Source organism: Colletotrichum spaethianum (genome assembly GCF_022836535.1).
Source record: "Colletotrichum spaethianum MAFF 239500 DNA, contig04, whole genome shotgun sequence".
Classification (NCBI taxonomy): domain Eukaryota; kingdom Fungi; phylum Ascomycota; class Sordariomycetes; order Glomerellales; family Glomerellaceae; genus Colletotrichum; species Colletotrichum spaethianum.
The window spans coordinates 1,601,270-1,624,919 of NW_026054774.1; the positions used below are offsets into that span (position 1 = coordinate 1,601,270).

Genomic DNA, 23,650 nt, shown 5'->3' on the forward strand with positions numbered 1-23,650 from the left:
GAGTCACATTTCATTGGCGCTGAACATCGAGGTCGCACAGCGCGAATTTACCCCTCATTTCGACAGAAAACATGGCTTTCACAGGTTTTGGGGCAAATGGTTTTGACTTCTTCAAAGGTCTTCATAACCTCATTTGTATTCATGAAAGTCTTAAGCCCGCACTCTGTCGTAGGCGAGGCATTGCCTCCGCTGGTGCCGAAAACTCTGCGTTTCCTGAGCCTGACTTTTTTTTGGTGAGGATTCTATGGATTATCATATCTCCAACTCATGCCTCGTGAAATCATCCCTCCCATCCTATCATAAAGCACCTTACAGCTTCTGCATGGCAGCAATGTCCACGGATTGCACGAAGTCCTCAATGGCCGAAATCTGGCGGGAAATTAGTCTCCAAATCCATAGCTAGGAGGGTAGAGAGGGTATCGTCATGTGAAATTGAAAGAGAATCCAAGCTGGTGGAAAGGGTTGGGATAGTGGCAGTAATGAGGGGTCAACGCTTACCTCCTCCTCGAGGTCAGACAAGCTGATCTTCTCGTCCTCAACAACAAGGTTGATCTGGAGCTTCTTGATACCGAAACCAACAGGGACAAGCTTGGAGGCACCCCAGACAAGACCGTCGTGCTCAATGGCGCGGACAGCAGCCTCGAGCTCAGCCATGGGAGTCTCGTCATCTGTGATGGAAAATTAGCTTCGCGACTTGGGAGTCGGAGATAACAATGGAACGTACCCCAAGGCTTGACATCCATGGTGACAACCGACTTGGCGGCGACCTTAGGCTTGTTCTCCTTCTTCTTCTTGTACTCGGCAAGACGCTCCTCACGGATGCGGGCAGCCTCGGCGTCCTCCTCCTCGTCGTCAGAACCGAACAGGTCGACGTCCTCGTCGTCCTCCTCGGCAGCAGGGGCCTTGGCAGGGTTCACGGGGAGCTCGCTGGCCTCAGGGCCGTAGACGGAGTAAGACTTGGAGGCATCGCCGGGGAGGGTGGCGAAGTCACTCTCGTAGGTAGAGATGTGCTTGTACCATCTGGCGGCGTGGGGGTACTTCTCCGCGTCGGGAGCAGACTGGAGGGCCTTGAAGGTGACAACGTCGGCCTGAGAAGGGGTGTGACTGTACCGTATGTTAGCGGCAATGTCCTGCCCAATATTGCTTTTGCGTAGAAAAAATGATTGGGCAAGGCGGGGGTCAGAGTTGCACGAAGTGCTGGTTTTGTCGTCAAATAGCAGGTCTTGAGGCTGCCTCCGAAACACGGACCAATGTTCCTCATCATGTAGCCAAGGGAAGCGAGAAAGGGTTCTCGAGAGCGCGAAGCGGTGAATGGAGGAATTTCAACTTACCCAACGATGTAGGAGCGGGTGGTGAGCCAGCTGTTCAGCACTGACTCGATTGTCAGCCGACAAAGAAAGAAGAATCAACGCTGCAGAAACTTACTGGCAGCACCAGCATCAGTGAGAAGGTCGGCGAAGCCCATTTTTGCGGTTTGGAGGATATGTAGAGGGAAGAAAAGGGGTATCTGGGAAAGAGGCAGGAGAAAGAAGGATGTGTTGAGGTTCAGGTAGAAATAGGTCGAGGTGGGGTTTGGGAAATTTTTGACCTGTCTCTTTGATTGCGGTGCTGTTCACTCACCTCCTGGGCGGCACGGACCCCACAGAACCTGGTTGCCCAGCGCCGCACCCCTCCCTTCGGACTAAGTACGGGCCGGATGACCCCGGCAGGTGGGATGGACCTGAAGCCGCCAGCCCACCTCAGGCAGGTTAGGTCCATCCAGCAGGCAGGGAGCTCCTACGCAATTGCAGTTTAGAGCTCCAAACCGATCGAGCTCGACTTTACGCCAACCACACCCTTCACCAAACCACCATACAAACAATTGCAAACCCCGAACTTCGTTACCACACCCATATCCTCCGCCGTACACAACCGACAACTCACCATGGCATCGATCTTGCCGATAATAACCTTCAAGGCTGGTATCTGTGATGCAGACGTTCGTTACCCAGTCTCCATGCCGCAGACCCCGGTCCGCTGACCTAGCTCGTAGACCTCCAGCAAGCCTTACAAGATCAAGCCGCAGCCGAACCCCGGCTACATCTACCTCTACTCAGAAGATGGTACGTACGGTCGAAGTCTTTGTTCTTGGCAATCTTTAACACAAGGCAGATTTGATCCACTTCTGCTGGCGAGAGCGTAGTGCCGCCTTGGACAACCCCGATCTCGACCTCGTCATGGTGCCCATGGATGGTGAATTCGTTGCCCATACCGCCGATGATCAACCTTCAGCAAAGACCAACGGTCGTATCTTCGTCCTCAAGTTCGGATCCTCCTCTCAGCGACACTTCTTCTGGCTCCAGTCCAAGCCTCAGTCGCGCAACGGGGACCCCAGCTGGTTCAGCCCCCGCGACAAGAAGATTGGCGAGATCGTCAATGCGCTCCTCCAGGGCGAGGAAGTCAATGTTGGCCGAGAGCTCGCGCAAGTCCGCAACACCGACAACAGACGGGACGATGACGACGACGAGACGATGGAAGATGCCGAGGGACATGGAGACCGGAGCGACCAGACCCGAGGAGGCAGTGGCGGTGCTGGACCTGACGCTACAGGCGGCGATATCCGGGAAGAGGGCGAGAATGCCAGAGAGGGCGGAGGCGATGGAGCACGAGCGTAGGTTTTTTCCTGATGCATGTCTCTGTTGGACGGAGTCCAGGATCATTCATATCTTGCAAACTACATGGGCATTGGCGAGGGAAAGACGTGAGGCCCACGATATGGCGCCATCTGTACTTTTAGAGCCTTTCAAAAGACACGAGGGTTCGGAGTTTGCCTTTCAGCGCGGTGCCCATGGCTTGACTCGTCCACAGATGTGTTCCTGTGCTGACTGCTTGATAGCGCCGCCGGTGGCTCCAACACAGATGCGGATGCTGCTGTTCGGAATTTCCTGGAGTCATTACGAGGCAACGCCGGCCTAGGTGGATCTCAGCAAGGCGGACAGCAACAACACGCCGACAAGCTCTACCCGTACCTCAGCCACCTTCTCCCGAACGAGATCACCATTCCGATGCTTCGATCAGCCTCAGAGGAGTATATTGACAGCCTCTTGAGCTTTTTGCCACCCGCGATCCTTGTCCTTGCCACGGAATCCGATGACTTGGGTGACTCAGAGCCCACCGCAGAGGCAGCTGCGGCGGCTAAGGCTACTTTGAGCCTGGCGGAGAAGAAGAGCTTACTGGAGAGAGTCCTCAGAAGCCCACAGTTCCATCAAGCACTCGGAAGCTTGACCATGGCGCTTCGGGATGGCGGCCTTCCTACCATTGCGGGAGCACTCAACGTCAAGGTGCCCAATGGCGGCTATATGAGGGGCGGTGCCATGCCCTTGGGCGGCGGCGAGGCCGTTGAGGCTTTCGTTGAGAGCATCAAGTCAACGGTCAAGGAGAAGAAGCAGGGTTAAGGTGGAGCAAGGTACACAAGGAAAGGACGATTGACGATAGAGTTACAAACATGATAGAGCGCCTGACTGGTAGGCCAGATTCAGGCAATGATAACGATGTATCATTTGTAACGGTCTTTTGAACGTAGACTTTGCAGAGACGCGACGGTGGGATACCAAACAGAATATCCAAAGCAAGCGTCCAGGTATCAGAGGCTTTCCGGACATGACATAGACCTATTGAGACTTGATAGCGTCCACAGTAGCTATCACAAGGCGCCTCTTTCGACATTGGTATCAGTCCTGTCTGGCGGCTGCCAATCGGGCTGAAGGATTTGTCCTTTCCAACAGTGTAAACATGTCAGCTTTCGAGTGTTTCCTGTATCTAGGTTCACGCCCTACTATGATAACCGTCTAGGAAGTGAGAAGACAGACCAGCATGGATGGCAACACGGACGAATAACACGGTTGCAGAGACCGTCCAAGGATTACAGGAAGTGCTGCGATGGACCCCACACTGCCCCCAACGTGTGGGATCCCTGCACTCACCTGCTGCTGATCCACTAACGTCACCGAATGCGATCGGATTTCGCAGTGTAGGCTTCAAGCTGTATTCCCTTGCAAACCTCACAAAACCGAGCTCATTCGTCTGTCAATCTTACACCTTTCCGAACCACACAGACGATCGTATCCCCGCCCGATATGGCAGACCAATTAAAGGACCCATTGCCGACCGTCATCGAGGACTTTGGCAATGACGAGCGCATATCCTTCTCCAAGCTTGACAACAAGTACCTGGCTGTCCTCGACGACGGCACCGAGCTCGAGTTCGACCCAGCAACGTCTACCTGGGCTGAGGCAGCAGATGCACCCCTGGAGCCGATTGATGACGATGACGAGACCGCAGCACAACTAGCAGACCTGTCCAGAGCTGGCGCTGGCCCAGGCTACATCAACGGCGCCGAACCACAACAGACCAACTCCAGGAAACGCAAAGATTCACCCACGTCAGCAGAAGCCGGAGGTATGGACGCTGCACAAGGCGGGGGCGGCGACAACAACGGCAACGGCAACGGAAAAGCCCGTCCTGCGAAGAAGGCCAAGCCGGCGCGCGCACCGCCGCCGCCGCGCCAGAACACGGCTGTCTACGTCACAGGGCTGCCGGCCGATGCGACGGTTGACGAGGTGCACGAGCTGTTCTCGCGCAAGGCAGGCGTGATCGCCGAGGAGATTGACAGCGGCCGGCCGCGCATCAAGATGTACACGGACGAGAAGGGCAACTTCAAGGGCGACGCACTCGTCGTCTTCTTCAAGCCGCAGAGCGTCGAGATGGCCATTATGCTGCTGGACGACACGGAGTTCCGCTTCGCTCCCGGCACGGGCGAGACGCCGAGGATGCGCGTCCAGGCTGCAGACTCGAGCTACAAGAAGGTCAAATACGACGAGAACGGGGCAGACGGGGCCAGCGGGACAGGGGGTAACGGTGGTGATAATGGGGAGGGAGCGTCAGCCCAGCCGAAGAGGGAACGGAACGACAGAGACCGGCAAAAGATCATCCGCAAGACGCAGAAGATGGCCGCGAAGCTCGCGGACTGGAGCGACGACGACACGGCTGCGATACCCACGGAGACCAACTCCAAGTGGGACAAGACGGTGATACTCAAGCACATGTTTACGCTGGCGGAGCTCGAGGAGGACCCGGCGGCGCTGCTGGAGATCAAGGAGGACATCCGCGAGGAGTGCGCCAAGCTGGGAAATGTCACCAACGTGGTGCTGTACGACGAGGAGCCGGACGGCGTGGTGTCCGTCAAGTTCTCCCAGCCGCAGTCCGCGCAGGCGTGTATCCAGCTCATGAACGGGCGCAGCTTTGACGGACGGGTCGTGGAGGCGTCCGTAGCGACGGGGCGGGAGCGGTTCAGGAAGTCGAAGCAGGGGCAGGCGAGCGACAGCGAGTGATGTTGGGCATAGCCATGGACGAGAGCAAGAAACCGTGCTGCCTGCGGAGTGTCGAGAGACACGCTGTATTTATAGAGTTGTATCATTGGAGACCGCGAGAACCAAGAGCCGCGGAACCACCCTTGAAAAGAAGGGCTATTTTGCACCGCACTCGCTTGCTGTTGCCAATGTTGTCCTCCACATCTCGCCGTCTTGCTGCCTTGCTCCAAGGGGGCTGTTGGGTTTTCCCATGTGAGCCTTAAATTTGCCGAGTAGAAAGGGGCTAGGAGGGCAGAAGTGACTGTACAGAAGTATAAAGAGTCGAAGGAAACACGATGACAAGAGCACAAAAGTAAAGAGCAATATAAAAAATGGTACCAAAAGGCGTCTGAATGCCAGAGGAGCCTCACACGACTCAAATCTGGACCTCTCATGGGCACTGGAGCAGTCACACAGTTGAGAATCGGTATTCTCGGGGTTTTGAATGACCACTTTTATTTGTTCAAATGCAGGCTATTCTACCGTGACGCCCCAACTCCAACCGGTTATTGTTCACAATTTGCCGTTTTCGATCAGTCTAGTCCCCTCCCTTTGTGTGATGGAGTGGGAAACTGTGTGGGTTTATAAGCGCTTCAACGCGGAGAGGGCCGCCCGGGGCGCTCGAGGCTCAGGCAGCCCTCTCGACATGGATCTCCGTCTTTTCGGAAACGACGTACCAGATGGCCGCTTCAATGATCCTGCATACAATCCTCAGCTCGTGGTCATCTATACGCGGCGTCAGTGGGAACGGTCAACGACAAGGGGGGGACGACTCATGGAGTGTCTTCGCAAGCTTTGTTTTAAGGTGCTAAATGGCGAAGCGTGAACAGGTCTCGTCCATCGGAACCCGGGAAAAACAAACGTACCTCGCGGAGCGTACACCATGACAAACTCTTCCGGCACAGGCATCCTCACCAGCCTCCCCTTCCACGCCAGGGGGTGCCTCTGCCCCCACCCCTTGGCCAGGACCTCTCGAATGTCCTCCGGGTGCAGGTTCATGTGAAGCGAGTGGTCCGAGTCGTGGACATGACACACCTCGCCGTTGCACGTTACGTTGACCGGGTGCCGCGCGAAGAGGCCCAGGCCGTGCTTCTCGAGACACGACCTCGCGGTGCCGAACCGCGCCGGGTTCCCCGCCGCGAGCTTCTCTAGTGTCCGCCGTAGGGCGTGGTAGTGGGGCGCTGTCCCGTGCTGGTCTAGCTGCCTCTGCGGCGCGATGCCAGCGACCTGGGGCCGCGGGCCGGGGCGGTAGGGGAGAGGCCGGTGGTGCGGGTCGTCAGCTTGGCGAAGGATGCCCCGCTTCGGCAGGCGGCTGGGGTCCGGGTCAGGCGCCGTGAAGGGGTCCCGAATGGCCCAGAGGCGGAGCCAGGCGATGCGGATATAACCCTGGAAGGTGGCGGGGTGCCGCCCGGGCCGAGACCGAGGAAGTTGTGGTAGTCGTTGTGGACGAGGAGAAGGATGGGCACGGCAACAAGGAGGCACTCAGCGACCCGGGGCTCGAGGAAGTGGATGATGAGGGCCAGGGCCATGGAGAGGGTGAAGATGGCCGGGCCATTGAGAGTGACGGAGATGGGCTCCTGCTTGAGGACACAGCTGACGGCGGCCTGGTTGAGGTCTAGCCCTACGCAGGCGTTGGGGGCGGCGCTGCTCGGCTCTTCATGGAGGAGGTCTGACGTCGACGTGGTGATGGCGACGGACATTGTGGTTATTCAAGAGTTGATGAGACGCATGGGCACTAATATGCACGGCCAGCGAGGCACGATGTGACGGGCCAGGAAAACTACAAGCACACGGTTTCTTTGCGAGCGAGAGAAAGAGACGGAGCGGGTTATAAGAGAGAAAAGTCTGGGAGAAAGTAAGTAGGGCGAAGTGAAAGTAAAGCAAGGGTATGAGGTCAAGCTGACTTGTCACAGAAACGGGTGGCCACGAGGTTCGAGACAGCCACCGGGGGTCCTCTTTGCAGGTCAGACCTATGCGGGGTCGGGAAGCTGGGCGTCAAGGTGACGGTTGATCAAGTGACAAAAGCGACAAACGTGAGTGGCTAGTTTTAGTTTGATTGGAAGTTTGAACCGCAACGCCGCATATAGCCTTTGGCCTGCAACTCTCGACACTAGGCTCGTGCGAGGGAGAGATAGGCAAAGTTCCCGCCTCGACGAGCGGTCTAGGGCAAAGCCAGTACCGCAAACCGTGAGCTAAGAGACATCGGACCTCGTGTCTCTCGAGTCAAGGGTCGAATTCCAGATCCAGGGGGCAGAAAATATGCCAGCTGGATGCCGCTGCAGTCGGTGCGATTCTGCTATTGGTTAAGAATAGCTGCATGAAGATAGGTAGCAATGGACGAGCGCGATGGAGGCCCATAGACAACACACCGCACCTGAGCAACGCAGGCCGACGCGCAACGGAAGCTATCCCAAGCATGACGTTAGGTTGAGGTCGCTCAGGTTCCACCGCCAGTTCGGGTGAACGTTACCCAGAGCGCCGGTGACGGAGGGCCACCTGGACTCCCGGCGACGGTGAGAGGTCAGGAGGTAGCGACCCTTGGAAAGGTTGATGAGAGCCGCCGGAGTCATCCAAAACGTGTGCTTGTCCCCACAAAGAGGGGCGCACTTGAGCAACTCGACGGCAGCGGATCAGCCGACTCCCTTCCGAAACGCTGTCCATTGGCTGGCTGCACTATGATGTCGCTTGCTGAGATGGATGTTCAGGAGGCGGCGAGGCCTTGGGTCAACAGCGGCTTCAGCGACAACGGTTGGACAACGATTTCGTGTCGCGCACGAAAATTTGCTGAACCAGGACTCGTATTTGCAAACGCTGGCTGTGCACCGCCTCGAGAACCATTGACAGCGAACGACGTCGAGATCGAGCCATAGCTGCAAGCCCCGTTTCTTTTCTTTGGGTTACACACCTAGCTCCCACAGTGCCTGCAGCCTGCTGGAGAAACTTAGAACAGAGTTGCGTCTCACCGTCAGGATGACTGCACCCTATAAAAGTCTATCCCACCGCCACGGAATTGGCGGGAGGGCCGTGGTAGTGAAGTTTGCCAATGCCGAGAGCACATGGACAAGACCGCCAAGCTGTTTCCTGCCTTCCGCCCTGCTGGATTGTCGGCTTGTAGTAATTGGCGGAGCGTACAGACGGCACCGCACATGAACCGGCATGGTCCCTTGGGGAATGCGGCTCGCCGCATGCTGTCTCGAGATTTTGCTGAGTTCAAAGAGAGTATCCGGTGGCCGACAGCCTGCGTTGGGTGAGACAGGACGCGTCAAGGCCTTGTCATTACGGACGACCAATCTTATCGACACGGCGCCATTTTCAATGTATGCGGGGCTAGGAAGGGTAAGCAAGCACGGGCTGTAGGCTCAGGAGATAGCGTTGATCAGGGATGAACATAGGGGGGTTGCATCGGAAGGACGACTTGTAGAGTGCAGTACCACTCAACCACGGTACGGGGATGCGCCATAAGAGACTTCCGCCCTCAGCCACATGCAGGACAAGATGAAAAATGGGTATGCAAACCGATATTCGCGTGGGAAATCTCGGCGTGTTCTAAATTTGTTCGGTTGGAATCTGCAGGGCCAACCGGCAAAGACTCGATGGATTGATGGTCCGGTATGGTCCCTCATTGCGACAATCTCTTAGTGTCTGAAATGAGATGAGTCGCGAATCGCAATTCGTAGGCGCAAGGTAGCACGGCCATTCTTGTAGGGATGCACTTATTTGCGCTTCCTGCCTTCTCATCGACAGCTTGGCAGCATGACGTCGAAATTGGGGACCCAAGAGGAGACGCTGCGGGGTGCATGGATGGAACAAGATTCAGGCTGAGCTGGACTATCTGAAGAAATGCCTCTACCTGGGCTGGCAGGTGCTACGTCGAGTACCAGCTGGCTGTCTCAAGGAAAGAGCCAAGCATGCGATGTTGAGACGAAACAGAAGAACGCGTCCGAACATGTTGCAGCTTCGTCTAGTCTCATTTTTCGACGACGGGTCGGACGAGGGTTGCGACGAGACAGGCAACGATTCGAGATGAGGCGCGGGACGTGATTGAATCATACATCGGTTGTACCTGCAAATGCAAAGCAATAGAGGTTACGGCCATTCGTCAATCAAGATTGCGAAATGGGGGAGGGGGCCACCTTCTTTTCCCTACTAGTCAGTCAGTGTCGCCTGTCCGGTTTCTCTTGTCAGTCAGTGATGCGACAAGCCAGATAAAGGTGGACCGAGGAGGGAGGAGGAGGAGCAGCAACAGCAAAACCGGCGGCTTGGACAGTGCCCGGAAGAAAGCATTTTCAACGGTCCTGAATTGCAGGAGCACGGGAAGTGGAACACACCTTCAATCAAGGGAGCCGAGCCGTAGCGGGCAACCAGTCCGGAGGCTGTCGAGTGGTTGCCAGGGAGACCCCAGTCGGGCTTCCAGCGAGAAAGTCGAGACCAAGGCGACAACCCCTGCCGTGTCTTCTTGGACGCTGCAAGTTCTGGGCGACCCGCATTGGCGCCCACCTCGAATCGCCAGCAAGCCCAGTCAGCATTAAGCAATCGCCCATTCGGCTGCTCGTCGCTGCTTTGGGGCTTGTCCGGTGCGGCGTTGTGGCCTTTCTCGGCAGCAGTGACGGGGGTGGTTCGCAGCATTGCAGTTCTGCCTGCAGAGACCGCCCACGTCGCCGTTGCTCAGAGCAACATCCAGTTGGCCAGCCGCCATCTGGAAACCCCCACCGATTTCCCAATCAGATCCAATCTTTTCAGTGGCGATTGCGTGGGATAGGGGGAAAGAGGACTGGGAGTGAGCTCCACACCATCTCTTTTTCTTCCAGCCGAACAACAATGGGATGCTACTCGATGTAGCCAGCCCACACTGTGCACAATACAATACACACGTACATTGGCGCCAATCACCTCTCGGACTACCGAGCCATACATACTATGCATGTGTGTGTGTGTATGCAAGGCGAGCAAGTCGGGTGTGCTGCGCTACGGGGATTAGACAAGCTTGTACGTACCTGGTCGCTTAGCTACTTTCGACCTGCCCTTTTTCCTCATGTTGTCCCGCCGTCGTCTGGGGCACCTCATATCCAGCTTTGATAGATCCATATTACTCGAGGTGGGCTCTGTTGGCCCGAACTAGCCTCCGTCTTTCGTTTCCCCTGCTGCGCTTCATTTCCATACAATGATGCCCTAGCATCGTGCCCCCGAACCTCACCTCCATCTTTTCCACGTCGCGTCTCACCACCTCGTACTTTATCCTGTCCATTGTATCCATCCGCCTTCGACTGTCTTTCGCTATACATTCCTTGCGATACCCAGTTTCCGCCGAACCTTGCGTCTTTCGTTGCCGATACGCGCATCGCCGGCTACATACAACCCAATAGCAGGAACCCAACAGACGCTCGCCCGTCTTTCGGGCTTCTCACGGAAACCAGAGGCGTTTACGGGTTCCTCGTGGTAAGCAACAGCCTATCGCTATCCTCGTCTCCCCGCACGAGCTAACGGCAGAACCTCCAGCCACGAGCCCGATCAGTACCATGGGCATGTTCTCAAACCCATTGCGGTCTCGCGAGAACCGCACTGGTAGACTACCAAAGTACGAGCAACTAAGTCCTCTACGCACAAAGGAGCGCCTCTCCAACGACGACGACTACTACTCCTCCGACGATGAATCGGAAGACTACTCCTCCGCATCGTCGCCGAGTGCGCGGAGTTCAAGACATACCTCGACCTCCCTCTCGAGCGCAGCAATGATGCTCCCGAAGCGGGCTCTCGCGACGGCCCGCCGCCCACGCACGCATCTTTATCGACTTCCCAACCGGATTATTCGTTACCTCTGTCTTGGACTGGTGACCTTCATCGTCCTCATGATCATGTCTCTAGTACGCGCGAGCCACGTCGAGAACAAGATGATCATAGAGGGCAAGGTGGAAAAGAAGCCAGACCCCCCGCCGGTGTGGGAGTCTTTTGACTTCCTCCAAAGATACTATGGTGGCGTCAGGTCCATCGTTCCCCTTCAAAGTACATCCCCTCCTACCCTCGCTCCCAGGACGAGGTTCCATTGGACCAGCTCGACATCAATACCACGGCCACTGCGACGAGCGAAGACGGCAAGGACGATGCCGTGAGGCGAGCTGTTCCCAAGAGCAAGGAGTTCGTCGAGCATCCCGGGTCCATTTTCGTCACCAAGCCCGAGAAGATGAATGAGTGCTTCATCGACAAGGACAACAAGGTTCGCATTCCGCCGATTAGGTATCTTGATGGGCGACCCCAAGGATTCCCCCAACACGCCGAAGGCTCCTATGAGCTCTTAGACCTGCCCGAAGACATCTGCTACGAACGGTTTGGACGTTACGCGCCTTACGGTTTCGGATACTCCATTCCTGCTGGAGGGCTCGGAATTGGCGAGCACGGCGAAAACGAAGGCTCCGAAGACGTATGGGAAAAGACGCCCAAGGTTGATTGGCGCCAAGTCGACTGGGCCGATGCTCAGCGCCGCTGCTACCAGGCCAACACCGACAGATACAAGCCGATGCCTCCCAAGACTCCTTCTGCTCGTGGTTTCTTTATCGACGAGCCTGCCCAGAACTCGACACTTGTCACGCGCGATCCCCTCGAGAACCTGGAGCCCAACGCCAAAGCTACCCAAGACGACAAGAATCCCGGCCAGGAACAACAGACTGAAAAGGAAAAGATTGCTCGCACCGCCGTCGTGATTCGCGTTTGGGACGAGTACGACTGGCGCGAGGAAGATATCATGAATGTCCGTTCAGTCATCGCCGAGCTTGCGTTGGCCTCGGGCGGGCGCTACGACGTTCATCTTTTGGTCCAGATCAAGAACGATGCAGCATACCCGGTTTGGGCCGACCACGAGGTTTACGAGCGCCGCATCAGAGAGCGCATCCCGGAGGAGTTCAGAGGCTTGGTTACGCTGTGGACAGAGACCCAGATGCTGTCTCTGTACCAGGGCATCTTCGACCTCTACACCCGTGGCCCTGACTTGCCTGTCCACGGAGTGTACCGCGGTCTCACTATGGCTATGCAGTATTTCGCCTACCAACACCCCGAGTATGACTTTTACTGGTCTTGGGAGATGGACATTCGCTACACTGGGCACTACTACGACTTGTTCTCCAAGATTGAGAACTGGGGTAAGGAGCAGCCGCGGAAGGGCCTCTGGGAGCGCAACGCCCGCTTCTACATCCCCAGCGTTCACGGCTCGTGGGAGGATTTCAGACAAATGGCCCGTGTCCAATCCGAGATGGGTACCGAAGGCCCAGACAACGTGTGGAAGAACATTCCCGGCGTAAATAAGAACAAGGAGAACCAGAACCCCGCCAAGATCTCGAGGGGAGAGAAGACCATATGGGGACCTGAGCGCCCCACCAGCGAGGATGACTGGTTTGAAATCGAGAACGACCCCAAGCCTCCTACCACCTACGAGAAGGACAAGTACACCTGGGGCGTCGGCGAAGAGGCCGACTACATTGCCTTCAACCCCATCTTCGATCCCGAGGGAACCACCTGGCTGTTGTCCGAGGATATCACGGGTTACAACAAGAACAACCGGGACGAGCCCATGCCGCCTAGAAGAGCGCATATCATCACTGCCTCGCGCATGTCCCGTCGCCTTCTCATGACCATGCACCGCGAAACTGCATTCAAGAAGCACTTCGCATTCCCCGAAATGTGGCCCGTGACGGTTGCTTTTCAGCACGGATACAAGGCTGTCTTTGCTCCTCATCCTATGTTCGTCGACCGAGAATGGCCTACCGAGTACCTGGCGCAGGTCCTCAACGGCGGCAAGAACGGCGCCAGCGGCGGCTCTCGCACTGCTGTCTTCGGCCAGCGGGAGCACAACCTCCGCGGCCTCAGCTGGTTCTACAATTCGGGTTTCGCCCCGAACCTTTACCGCCGCTGGCTCGGCCTCAAGGTCAACAACGATGGTGGCGAGGAGTTCGAAAAGACAGAAGACTTGAGCAAAGACGGCTCTACCGTTGGTCAGATGCGTGGCGGTGAGGGACGGATGTGCCTGCCCCCCATGCTGATCCATCCCGTCAAGGGAGTTGACATCCCGGTGGAGAAGATACCTGAAGAGACGAAGGAGAACGTTCCCGAGTCTGACCCGAACGCTTGAAAGCGGCCTCGGAGGCGTATGAAGCATGACACGTTTGCGTTGCTGTTGCTTGGTTTTATTTCTTGTTTATAGGGGCCTCACATTTGGGTTCAGATGGTATGGCGTCTCGGCATTGGCTTGTTGGATTCTATGATGCACAACTCTTTTGGTGCTTACGAGATGGACTCGTGGCTATTGTAGGAAAGGCATAATGCACTTGGCCCTAAATACGATGTATGACGTACATAATGACTGTCGGGTTAGAGGGAGTCATGATGGCCACAGTATGACCAAAAAGAACTTATATTTCGAGATCACAAATTCCACATCTGGCCTCCGCTTCCTGGTGGTTGCTCGTGACGTGTACTTGATGTGTACGTGATATGTGGTCCCTACCGGCCGCTCTTGTCTATGCTTGTGGACATCCCATTGTGCTCAGCCGTTGGCGCCATCGCCAGGCAGCCGGTCAGCCGGTGAGCCCGCCCGCTCCCGGTCGAGTTGCCTGACGTGCAGCAAACGGCCTCTAGTGTCGGGTCGGGGATTCTTGAGACACGGATATGGCAGACGACGGCTTTGGAGGCGGCTGGACTAGAAGCCCCTTTGGTCTAGTTCATTCCAGAGATATGGGCGGGCGAGCTTTGGCGTTTGGCTGGTCGCGGTTGGGGAGTGCGTGCACTGACGATGCGAGCAAGTGTGGCCTTTTCAGGTCGGCTAGCTATGGTGGTTGGCCGCACGCCTTTCGGACGAGAGACTCGGGTTGACGTGGTGGGCTTACTCGGGTAAGCTGTCTGCCTGTTGCTGAGATGTCTGCCAGTCGGGGTTCCCCTTTCCGCTGCAGGACTCGGCGTTGGAGGAGGCCACATGCGCGGTGCCTCAAGAAAGCTTGATTTTATGCAGCGCTCCAGTGTCTTTGGACAGATGTCTCAACGCCAAACTATGGATTCCACAGTCCAAGCCAACACAGCCGAGGGGGGGGGTTCGACTTGCAACAAACGGAATCTAGGTCTGGTCTGACATGTCGAGAGGCCCGCAGACCCCGTAGCCTCCACAGTCTCCAAGAGTCTCGCCGTCCTGAGGCTCGCGTACTGGACCTCATTATCTCATGTTCAGAATCGTTCGTGTCATTCGTGTGTGACTTATGATACACTATACATGCCAACCTCGTCTCCGGAGGGCTTAGGAATTGCGCCCCTTTCCGGCATCGTGCCCTCGCAAAGCCTCCCAATCTTTTTATGCGCCTACGACCTGTCGTCCCCAGCACGGGTATCCGAGAAACGAAAAACGAAGACGGCTGTTTTTAAACCACTCTCTTGACCTCGAAGAATCTGCGAAGCCACCACACCTGGAACACGGACTCTCCGACGACGAGACCAATGACGAACAGGTTCCACCACTTGACTCTGCTGTTGGTGCTCTCGGCGGTGTTACGGTGGGTGCGCTCGCGGATGACGATGTAGGACTGCTCGTCCTTGACCTGGGCAAGGAGCTCGGAGAGGTGACGGACTGAGAGCGCGCGTGTGTTAGTCCCAATGAGTTCCTCGCCAATTACTGCCTGGCCACAAATTCTTGGGTCTTCCTTACCTTCAGTCTCGAGGGGGTCGGCGGGGACGTCGGTCTCGCTGACGTAGACGATGCCGTGGACGTTGAAGGAGACCTCCTTGCTGTGGGCGCCCCAGTGCTCGTTGCCGAAGCAGTAGGTGTACTTGCCGTCGTGCTTGGCGTCAAAGGAGAAGTCGCCGTTGGAAACGCTCTTGTCGAAGGTCTCGTACTGACCCTGGGGGTTCGTGATCTGCAAGGGGATTTGCCGGTTAGCTACATGTGATCCAATTGCGCGCCAGCTTCGCGCCTGGGTGGGTGATGGCTTGTTTCATACCCAGAAGTCGATGTCCAGGTTGCCGGCGCTGCCAAACTCGCGGTCGCCGACCTGGAAGGTGACAGTCATCTTATCATCGCGGTGCAGCGTCTCGTGGAAGCACTCGCGGCCGTGGGCGGGCAGCTGGATGTTGTGGGCCAGGGCCGAGTGGACAAAGCCAGCTGCAAGCAGCAGCTTGGCGACCGAGGGAAAGAACATGGCGGGAGCTTCTTTGCAGTAGCTCTTTTTTCGGAGGAGGGGGTTCGAAGAGAGAAGCGTCAGACAAGACTGCTGGTCGGGCGGGCACAGCAAAGTCGAGCTATGCTGTAGTCGTGAGGCAGGCAGATGTCAGGGCCGGGGGAAAAAAGGAGCGACGTTAGTTTGTGTCCAGGCTGTTCTCCAGATCGGTTCCTGGAGGTGATCCCTGCGCCTTGAGTCTGGACACTTTGGCGAAGTCTGGTTGGGCTTGAGGCTGATCCATAAGGGGACTAGTGTGGACGTTCGGAGCAAAGGACCGATGCTTTTCCGACAGCTCCCCTTCCCAAGTACCATAAAGAGGACCCCTGCACGTGATGCGGGTACTTCTTGCTTCAGAAGGGTCTCCGGTGGTCAACAGCGCTAGAAGGGGGCGGCCACAGGGAGACAGGCAAGTAGCTCCAAGTGGCCCGTGGCCCGTGGCCCGCAGGCTAGTACCTTTGGTCCCTCAGCACGCAAACATGACAGCGTGGGCAGTTTAAGGTGATGTGCGCGGCGGGACCAGAGGGAGGTACCGCTGGCAGCGTTTCGGGTGGGAGAGTACCTTAGCAGGCCAGAGGGTGGCGTCCGTTTGTAGCGGTGGTCAGGAAGAAGTGGGGACACAGAGTTTGAAAAACATGGCCTTTCTGGCTCCCAAAATCACCACCAACCTCGCCGAGCCGAACTTATCTTACCAAAGCCCACCCCCTCTGCTCGCCTCTATTCCACCTAAACCTCTTGACACTTGACTGTCTCCCCCCTTCACCGACACTCACACCCACGACACTCCAAACTAACCCCCTCTCTCTTACTCTCCAGTCACTCTCCGTCGCAAGAGGGACACCGTGAAGAACGTGAGTAACTGTTTTCATTTCCTGTCTGGTCTTGACTCGCCGCTCTCCCAGCCTCTGTGTCATTTTCGCCGTCGGCTTTCCATTCCCCTTTCTCACCCCCTCGGCCAAAGTTGCTCTCTCTCGTGCGCGTGCCTGCATCGGTCTGGACACGACACCTCAGGATACGGTACAGACAGAGCGAGAAAGCAGCCCACCATACGCCCCCCAACCCAATCCAATATCCCTATCCCTCCCTCCCTCCACGTCGCCTGTCCACATCCACTTTCTTCTATCCCGCTATCTCCTCTTCCCATTTGCGAATTGCGGCAGCCTGGTTCTCAACTTCAACCTTGACCCGATCATCGCAACATTTTCGCCTTCTGGTCAGCGCCTAGGCAAACTTTCGTCAGTTACCCGGTCCTGCCCGTCCCCGACAAAATCTGTCCTTTCGGAGGCATTTCTACATCGCTTTATATCCCGCCCGCACTGCCTCCTTCTCGACGTCACCTTAATTTAAATTGATTCAATCGCGCTTTGCTTACACTCTCGGTCTTGAACAGATTACTTCTTCCTCTACCCAACCAAACCCGACACTTAGACCTTCACTACAGTCCGAACCGCAAACATGGGTCTCGCGTTTTCCAAGATCTTCGACAAGCTTTGGGGAAAGAAGGAGATGAGAATTTTGATGGTTGGTCTCGACGCCGCCGGAAAGACTACGATTCTCTACAAGCTCAAGCTCGGTGAAATCGTTACGACCATTCCCACCATCGGTACGCAAACCTGACAATCATCCTCTGCTCGTGTCATCATCGCAAGTGGCGCGCCCCGCCATCGCTAGCACATTGACCTTAGGGGGAAGAATGGTGTGCTAACATTGGTCAACCCTTCAGGCTTCAACGTCGAGACTGTCGAGTACAAGAACATCCAGTTCACCGTGTGGGACGTCGGTGGTCAGGACAAGATCCGTCCTCTCTGGAGACATTACTTCCAGAACACCCAGGGTATCATCTTCGTTGTTGACAGCAACGATCGCGACCGTATCGTCGAGGCCCGTGAGGAGCTCCAGCGCATGCTCAACGAGGATGAGCTGCGGGACGCCATCCTCCTGGTCTTCGCCAACAAGCAGGATTTGCCCGTACGTTACTCTCCCACCCCCGCAAAGCCCCTGATGGTTCCATTGATGAAGCATGCGACTGACCTACTCTTTCACAGAACGCCATGAACGCCGCCGAGATCACAGACAAGCTTGGCCTCCACTCCCTGAGACAACGCGCCTGGGTACGTTTCCCGTCGCGCAGACAAGAAAATTCACTGCGATCATGCTAACCCCTTCGACAGTACATCCAGTCCACCTGCGCCACCTCCGGTGATGGTCTCTACGAGGGTCTCGAGTGGCTTGCCACCACCCTGCGCAAGGCGGGACACCAGTAAATGCCGCGAAGAGAAGCCGAACGGACTCCCTCTCTTCTGCTACTCTCTCACGTCATCCCTCTGTTACGGTTGTAATTCGCACAGCTACCGTTCACAAGGCAATCGAATAGTCCATAACTCATTTTCTCGCATTTCCTCCCTCCGTCTATCCATCCCCTCCTCCCCATGGTGGTCCTGACATCACGTGAGCCACACTCCACTGGCATTCTCTCGACGCAGCAAGCACACATTCTGGTCTCAAAAGGACAAGTTTCGTTTTGGAAGAAAGGGGGCGTCTTGGGTTGGGAAATCTGTACAGTCCTCACGCAGCAACTCTCTATACGTTTCCCCGTCCAAACGTGACGGGGAAGCCTACTCATGAACCCTGGCTTTCTTGCCTTTTCTGCAAACTCCATGAATCGGTGTTTTCTGCTCTTTTGGTGGTTTCGGTCGTCTGCCATTCTCGGTAGGGATGGAATGAGACATGGGCTTAACGATGTTCTTCACGGCTGGTTGGAACCCCTATAAGGGGCGGTTCACCTGCTTTACCTCCAGTCTGTCGTCTTTTGTTGTTAGGTATGGAGGGGTTCAGGTAGTTCTAGCCTTGAGTTGGGACAGAATCGTTATAGACTTGTCATCATTTTTAACCTAGTTGTGTCGTGTGATGTGTGTCACGACAAGTCTCCATTTACCTCTATCCCCCTGGCCCTTCGGTGACGTTCTACGCGGGGGCCCCTCGAACGGATCTTGGTCAGAAAAGGTATTAAAGTTTCGCGACTCTACGACCCTACCTGGAATGATGTCTTGGACGCGTGCTGCAGGCACTGGTACGTCACAGGGATGATGACACAAACTCAGAGAGGACAAATGGCTACACGCGAAAGGCGGGCGGGTGGGTATACGCGCACGAGCATTGTAGAACAATGTACAGTATTTGTACTTTTTTGTGGTGAGATTATGGGTATGTAGCTACAGTCTGCACACAGTACACCCTTCCTGGGGTTGTTTGTTACACTACTCTTCATGAACGCCTCATGAGAGGAGAAATCCAGCCTAATGCCTTTCAAAATACTCCGTGCATGCAAGACCCTCTCTTTCTCCGAAATAGCAATACAAACAGAATCATCGTACATCGTCATCACGTTTCTTACGCCGCCTTGGACTGCGCCGCCACCTCGAGTCCCGAGTTGTCCTCCTTGATGGACACCACCGCTGTGTCACCGGACCGTAGCTCGCCGCGGATGATCTTGTCAGCCAGGCCGTTGCCGATCTCGTTGGTGATGAGGCGGTTGAGCGGTCTGGCGCCAAACTTGGGGTCGTACCCGCGCTCGGCGAGCCAGTCGCGGACCTCGCCGCTGACGCTGAGGACGATGCGCTTATCGTCGAGGCGCTGCTGCAGCTCGCGCAGACGGATGTCGACGATGTCACGGAGGGCGCTGAGGGCGAGGCGCTTGAAGACGATGAAGGAGTCAATGCGGTTGAGGAACTCGGGCGGGTAGTTGGCGGCGACGACGTCCATAACTGCCTTGCGGACCGACGGATCGATGTCGCCGTCAGCCATCTCCTTGTAGGGGTGGATGGGATTTGCGCCGACAAGGATATCAGCGCCAAGGTTGGACGTGAACACAATGATTGTGTTGCGGAAGTCCACCTTGTGACCCTGCGCGTCGGTGAGGTAGCCCTCGTCGAGAACTTGGAGGAGGAGCGCTGAGATATCGCGGTGCGCCTTCTCGAATTCGTCAAAGAGGAGCACTGCATAGGGCTTGCGGCGGACAGCCTCGGTGAGCTGGCCGGCATCTTCATAGCCGACATAGCCGGAGGGCGCTCCGATGAGGCGGGAGATGGTGTGCTTCTCCTGGAACTCGCTCATGTCGAAGCGGACGACGGCCGACTCTGTCGAGAAGAGGAAGCCCGCGAGCTTCTTGCAGAGCTCCGTCTTGCCGACGCCGGTAGGTCCGAGGAAGAAGAATGATGCGAGTGGCCGGTTCTCGCCACTTAGGCCGGCACGCTGGAGGCGTACGGCGTTGGAAACGGCCTTGATGGCCTCGTCCTGGCCGCGGACCGCCTCGCGGAGAGTATCCTCCATGTGCACCAGCTTCTCGATGTGACCGGATGTAAGCTTGGAAATGGGAATGCCGGTGACCCTCGACACGACTGCCGCGATGTCGTCGGCGGTGACGGCGTCGTGGACGAGGCTGCCCCCTGTCTTTTCGCCGTCCTTGGGAATCTTCTGCTCGAGGGTAGGAATGACGCTGTACCTGAGCTCCGAGGCACGTCCAAAGTTGCCCTCTCTCTGTGCCTGCTCGAGCTCGATCCTGGCCTTGTCGAGGTCCTCTTGGGTCTTCTTGACGGCCTCGATCTCGGCACGCTCCGCCTCCCAACGCTTTGTGAGCTCCGCCATCTCTTCTTCGTACTTCTTCAAGTCCGCTTGCAGCTTCTCGCGGCGCTCTTGGCTGGCCACGTCCTTCTCTTTGCGCAAGCTCTCGAGTTCGATTTGGATGGTCATGATCTTCTGGTCGAGAGCCATGATGTCTTCGGGTTTCGATTCATGCTCAAGCTTGAGATGACTCGCGGCCTCGTCCATCAGGTCGATGGCCTTGTCCGGCAGGAATCGGTCGGTGATGTATCGGTTAGAGTAGGTAGCGGCAGCCACCAAGGCGCCGTCGGTGATGCGTACACCATGGTGAACCTCGTACTTGTCCTTGATGCCGCGAAGGATACTGATGGTGTCCTGGACGGTGGGCTCGTTCACAATGATCGGTTGGAACCTTCGCGCAAGGGCGACGTCCTTCTCAATCAAGCGGTATTCCTCCAAGGTGGTTGCACCGCAGCACTGAAGCTCACCACGCGCAAGCGCTGGCTTCAGCAGGTTGCTCGCATCGATCGACCCTTCGGCCTTGCCGAGGCCGAGCAGCGTGTGCAGCTCGTCAATAAAGAGGATGACTTCGCCCTCTGCCTGCTGGACCTCGGTCAAGACCTTTTTCAGTCTCTCCTCGAAGTCTCCCCTGAACTTGGCGCCCGCAATGAGCGAGCCCAGGTCCAGGGCGATGACACGCTTGTTCTTGATGCTCTCCGGGACGTCGCCACGCACGATTCTCAGTGCGAGGCCCTCCAGGATGGCTGTCTTGCCAGTGCCGGCCTTTCCAATCACGACGGGGTTATTCTTTGTCCGGCGTGAGAGAATCTGGATGGTTCTCTGGATCTCGGCGTCTCTTCCGATGACCGGGTCCAGCTTCCCTTCCTTGGCCTTGGCCGTCAGGTCGATGCCGAACTGCTCGAGTGCCGGCTTCTCGGGCTCACCACCCATGTTCATGCGGTGGGTGCCGCCGGGGGGGTGAGGCCTGCCATTTGCATATGTACGGATGGCAATCGTGGGTAGGAGCTTGCCACTGCTTCTGAGCGCGGTCGATTCGCTGAGTATGGCTCTTGAGATTAAACGTGCAGGTCTCGGTGATGATGACCCGACGATGCGCCGGGCCGATGAGATGAATTGTCTCCTGGCTTGCATTGTCTACTACTGGTGTAGTAACCAGATGTTGCAAAAGTTCGTCCAAAAACCGGTATGAGACACAGCAATGGCTAACAAGTCGAGGTCACTACCCCTTATATCTTCAGGCCAACCCCGGCGTTGTCGTCACCGAGTTGGGTGATTTTGCCTGCACCTTCTCGTACTTTCGGCGACGTCTAGCATGTTCGGGAAGCTTTATCTTATCACCACGTGGTCCATGCGCATGACGAAATGATGGAACACCGCCCTCTAGGTCGCCCTTCTATTCTACCTAGGTCTATGGTATCCAGAGAAATCGGGAGAGAAAAGACAAGAGCAACAGAGCTGACGCACGAGACAATAGAAGAGAAGAGAAGAAAAAAAAGAAGGCACCCATGCCGTCTCAATGCTTTTGTATAGTCAACCGTGTGGCATGTCGTCCATGCAAGTGCACTTCATTTCCGCGGTTGTTTGTTGACGTCCAGTGACATCCACACCCGGTACTGGCCAGATGCGCCTCAGTGTGGGCGCGGGATTGACACTAGAAGGCTCCAGCTAGGGGATTCCATCTGGGTTCCATCAACTGGTGGTTGAGTCTGGGCCCGGAATATCGGAAGCACATTCTCCCGGCGTAAAGCTTTTTTTTCTTTTTCCCCTTTCCTACTTTTCGTTCAAAAAGCGAGTGTCCACACCGCCTACCGAATCCGCGCCCCGAGAGATACCAGCGGCGACTGCCTCCACTGCGACGAATCGGGACTAGCGCGGGAGAGGGTTCTCGGTTAGAGGCCCTATACACAGGAATTTCGTCAATTTCCTGCTTCTCACGAATCGACAAGCCAGCTACCTCTGAACGAGAACCAACCACTTCTTCTTTTTCGTTCACGATCCCCTATTCCCGCTAACCACCACAGCCCTCAACGAGGACCGAGAGCAACCATGTCGGCGAAGACGGAATCCACGACCAAGAAGTTCGGCTCGTCGACTCGGGTCGTCCCCGCCCCCTCCCAGAAGGCGCAGAAGTGGTACAACGCCGACGATGAGCCCGAGGCCAAGAAGGTGAGTTCTTGCTACAATCCACAAGTGTTGCGCTTGTTGCATCCGCGACGGGAGGGAGAATTGTCATCACGAGCGGCCTTCGAGGGAATATTGGAGGAGGAACTTGGCAACCCGAGCGCAACTTATCGAAATACGACACCAAAAAAAAAACTTCATACGCCTTGAGAGAGAGAGAGTAAAAGCCACAACGCCAGCATCGACTACGCAATCGCGATTCGACACGCACCAGAAACAATCGAGACATGGGAGGAAGACGCTCGTGACCGGAATGACATATCCCTCCACAAGCAAAAGCAATACGCACTCAAATAAGGAGGCGGCAGCGATACTAACCACCGTCAACATAGGTCCGCAAGGCCGTCCGCCCCTGGGCCCCCCGCAAGACCCTCCAGCCCGGCACCATTCTGATCCTCCTCGCCGGCCGCTTCCGCGGCAAGCGCGTCGTCCTCCTGAAGACCCTCGACCAGGGTGTCCTCCTCGTCACCGGCCCCTTCAAGATCAACGGCGTCCCCCTCCGCCGCGTCAACTCCCGCTACGTCATCGCCACATCCTACAAGGTTGACGTCTCCGGCGTCGACTCCAAGAAGATTGAGGAGATCTCGCAACCCAAGTACTTCACCGCCGACAAGGCCAAGAAGCAGACCGGCGAGGACGCTTTCTTCAAGCAGGGAGAGAAGCCCCAGGTACGATTCACACCACCATACACCCATCTACCCACGAGACGAGCTCCTCTCGGATCGGAAGGGAAGCAGGGTTCGATATGATACAAAGAATGGAAAACTGACGAGCTGTGCTACTTTACAGAAGAAGGAGGTCAACAGCAGCCGTGCGGCTGACCAGAAGGCCGTCGACAAGGCCCTGCTCGCCAGCATCAAGAAGGTTGACATGCTCGCCTCCTACCTGGCGAGTTCCTTCAGCCTGCGCAAGGGTGACAAGCCCCACGAGATGACCTGGTAAACAGTCCTTTTCCGGCTGGTTTGATCTGGGTTCGTTGACGTGTGGTTGCTTGCTTCCCGCCTGTTGCTGCGCTGCTTTCGTGATTGAAGGGTAGCAAGGCTTTTTGGAAGGGTGGGGAAAAAAGAGACTCGGGGAAGGGAAATGGGAACAAAAATAAGAACAAACATTTTTCTTCGACCCCAGGTTTTTTTGCGGTTGAGAACGTGGTTGTTGTAGACGACGAAGAACTTATGGCTACGGGCTGGGCTGGTTTTGCCAATTGCATTTGGAAGTCGACGGCATCGGTCACATTTGGCGTCTGTAATGAGGTTCTTCAAATCCAACACACAAAGAAGA

General features: G+C 56.3%; 10 protein-coding genes across 10 annotated transcripts; 5 read left to right on the forward strand and 5 right to left on the reverse strand.

Annotated features, from left to right (window-relative positions):
• Positions 1 to 309: 309 nt before the first annotated feature.
• Positions 310 to 1,465, reverse strand: ColSpa_02487 (elongation factor 1-beta; the record flags this gene model as incomplete). Its single annotated transcript, XM_049268699.1, has 5 exons — positions 310 to 369; positions 499 to 668; positions 725 to 1,104; positions 1,332 to 1,371; positions 1,426 to 1,465. 5 exons carry the CDS (start codon positions 1,463 to 1,465, stop codon positions 310 to 312), a joined length of 690 nt encoding a protein of 229 aa, XP_049124656.1.
• Positions 1,466 to 1,924: 459 nt separating this feature from the next.
• Positions 1,925 to 3,434, forward strand: ColSpa_02488 (putative proteasome subunit alpha type-2; the record flags this gene model as incomplete). Its single annotated transcript, XM_049268700.1, has 4 exons — positions 1,925 to 2,011; positions 2,033 to 2,102; positions 2,152 to 2,650; positions 2,876 to 3,434. The coding sequence occupies 4 exons, from the start codon at positions 1,925 to 1,927 to the stop codon at positions 3,432 to 3,434; spliced, it is 1,215 nt and encodes a 404-aa protein (XP_049124657.1).
• Positions 3,435 to 4,115: 681 nt separating this feature from the next.
• On the forward strand, positions 4,116 to 5,369 carry ColSpa_02489 (spore development regulator VOSA; the record flags this gene model as incomplete). Its single annotated transcript, XM_049268701.1, has 1 exon — positions 4,116 to 5,369. The coding sequence occupies one exon, from the start codon at positions 4,116 to 4,118 to the stop codon at positions 5,367 to 5,369; it is 1,254 nt and encodes a 417-aa protein (XP_049124658.1).
• A 646-nt stretch (positions 5,370 to 6,015) lies between these two features.
• On the reverse strand, positions 6,016 to 7,087 carry ColSpa_02490 (uncharacterized protein; the record flags this gene model as incomplete). The annotated part of the gene is made up of 3 exons (XM_049268702.1): positions 6,016 to 6,113; positions 6,254 to 6,773; positions 6,878 to 7,087. 3 exons carry the CDS (start codon positions 7,085 to 7,087, stop codon positions 6,016 to 6,018), a joined length of 828 nt encoding a protein of 275 aa, XP_049124659.1.
• A 2,346-nt stretch (positions 7,088 to 9,433) lies between these two features.
• ColSpa_02491 (uncharacterized protein) lies at positions 9,434 to 10,013 on the reverse strand (the record flags this gene model as incomplete). The annotated part of the gene is made up of 2 exons (XM_049268703.1): positions 9,434 to 9,450; positions 9,716 to 10,013. 2 exons carry the CDS (start codon positions 10,011 to 10,013, stop codon positions 9,434 to 9,436), a joined length of 315 nt encoding a protein of 104 aa, XP_049124660.1.
• An 890-nt stretch (positions 10,014 to 10,903) lies between these two features.
• ColSpa_02492 (uncharacterized protein) lies at positions 10,904 to 13,503 on the forward strand (the record flags this gene model as incomplete). The annotated part of the gene is made up of 2 exons (XM_049268704.1): positions 10,904 to 11,362; positions 11,416 to 13,503. 2 exons carry the CDS (start codon positions 10,904 to 10,906, stop codon positions 13,501 to 13,503), a joined length of 2,547 nt encoding a protein of 848 aa, XP_049124661.1.
• Positions 13,504 to 14,779: 1,276 nt separating this feature from the next.
• On the reverse strand, positions 14,780 to 15,553 carry ColSpa_02493 (endosomal protein P24B; the record flags this gene model as incomplete). Its single annotated transcript, XM_049268705.1, has 2 exons — positions 14,780 to 15,271; positions 15,356 to 15,553. 2 exons carry the CDS (start codon positions 15,551 to 15,553, stop codon positions 14,780 to 14,782), a joined length of 690 nt encoding a protein of 229 aa, XP_049124662.1.
• Positions 15,554 to 17,473: 1,920 nt separating this feature from the next.
• Positions 17,474 to 17,835, forward strand: ColSpa_02494 (ADP-ribosylation factor; the record flags this gene model as incomplete). The annotated part of the gene is made up of 3 exons (XM_049268706.1): positions 17,474 to 17,539; positions 17,617 to 17,682; positions 17,743 to 17,835. 3 exons carry the CDS (start codon positions 17,474 to 17,476, stop codon positions 17,833 to 17,835), a joined length of 225 nt encoding a protein of 74 aa, XP_049124663.1.
• A 1,126-nt stretch (positions 17,836 to 18,961) lies between these two features.
• ColSpa_02495 (heat shock protein 78, mitochondrial) lies at positions 18,962 to 21,121 on the reverse strand (the record flags this gene model as incomplete). The annotated part of the gene is made up of 1 exon (XM_049268707.1): positions 18,962 to 21,121. One exon carries the CDS (start codon positions 21,119 to 21,121, stop codon positions 18,962 to 18,964), a length of 2,160 nt encoding a protein of 719 aa, XP_049124664.1.
• Positions 21,122 to 22,237: 1,116 nt separating this feature from the next.
• On the forward strand, positions 22,238 to 23,314 carry ColSpa_02496 (60S ribosomal protein L6-B; the record flags this gene model as incomplete). Its single annotated transcript, XM_049268708.1, has 3 exons — positions 22,238 to 22,357; positions 22,705 to 23,040; positions 23,084 to 23,314. The coding sequence occupies 3 exons, from the start codon at positions 22,238 to 22,240 to the stop codon at positions 23,312 to 23,314; spliced, it is 687 nt and encodes a 228-aa protein (XP_049124665.1).
• Between the last annotated feature and the right edge of the window lie 336 nt (positions 23,315 to 23,650).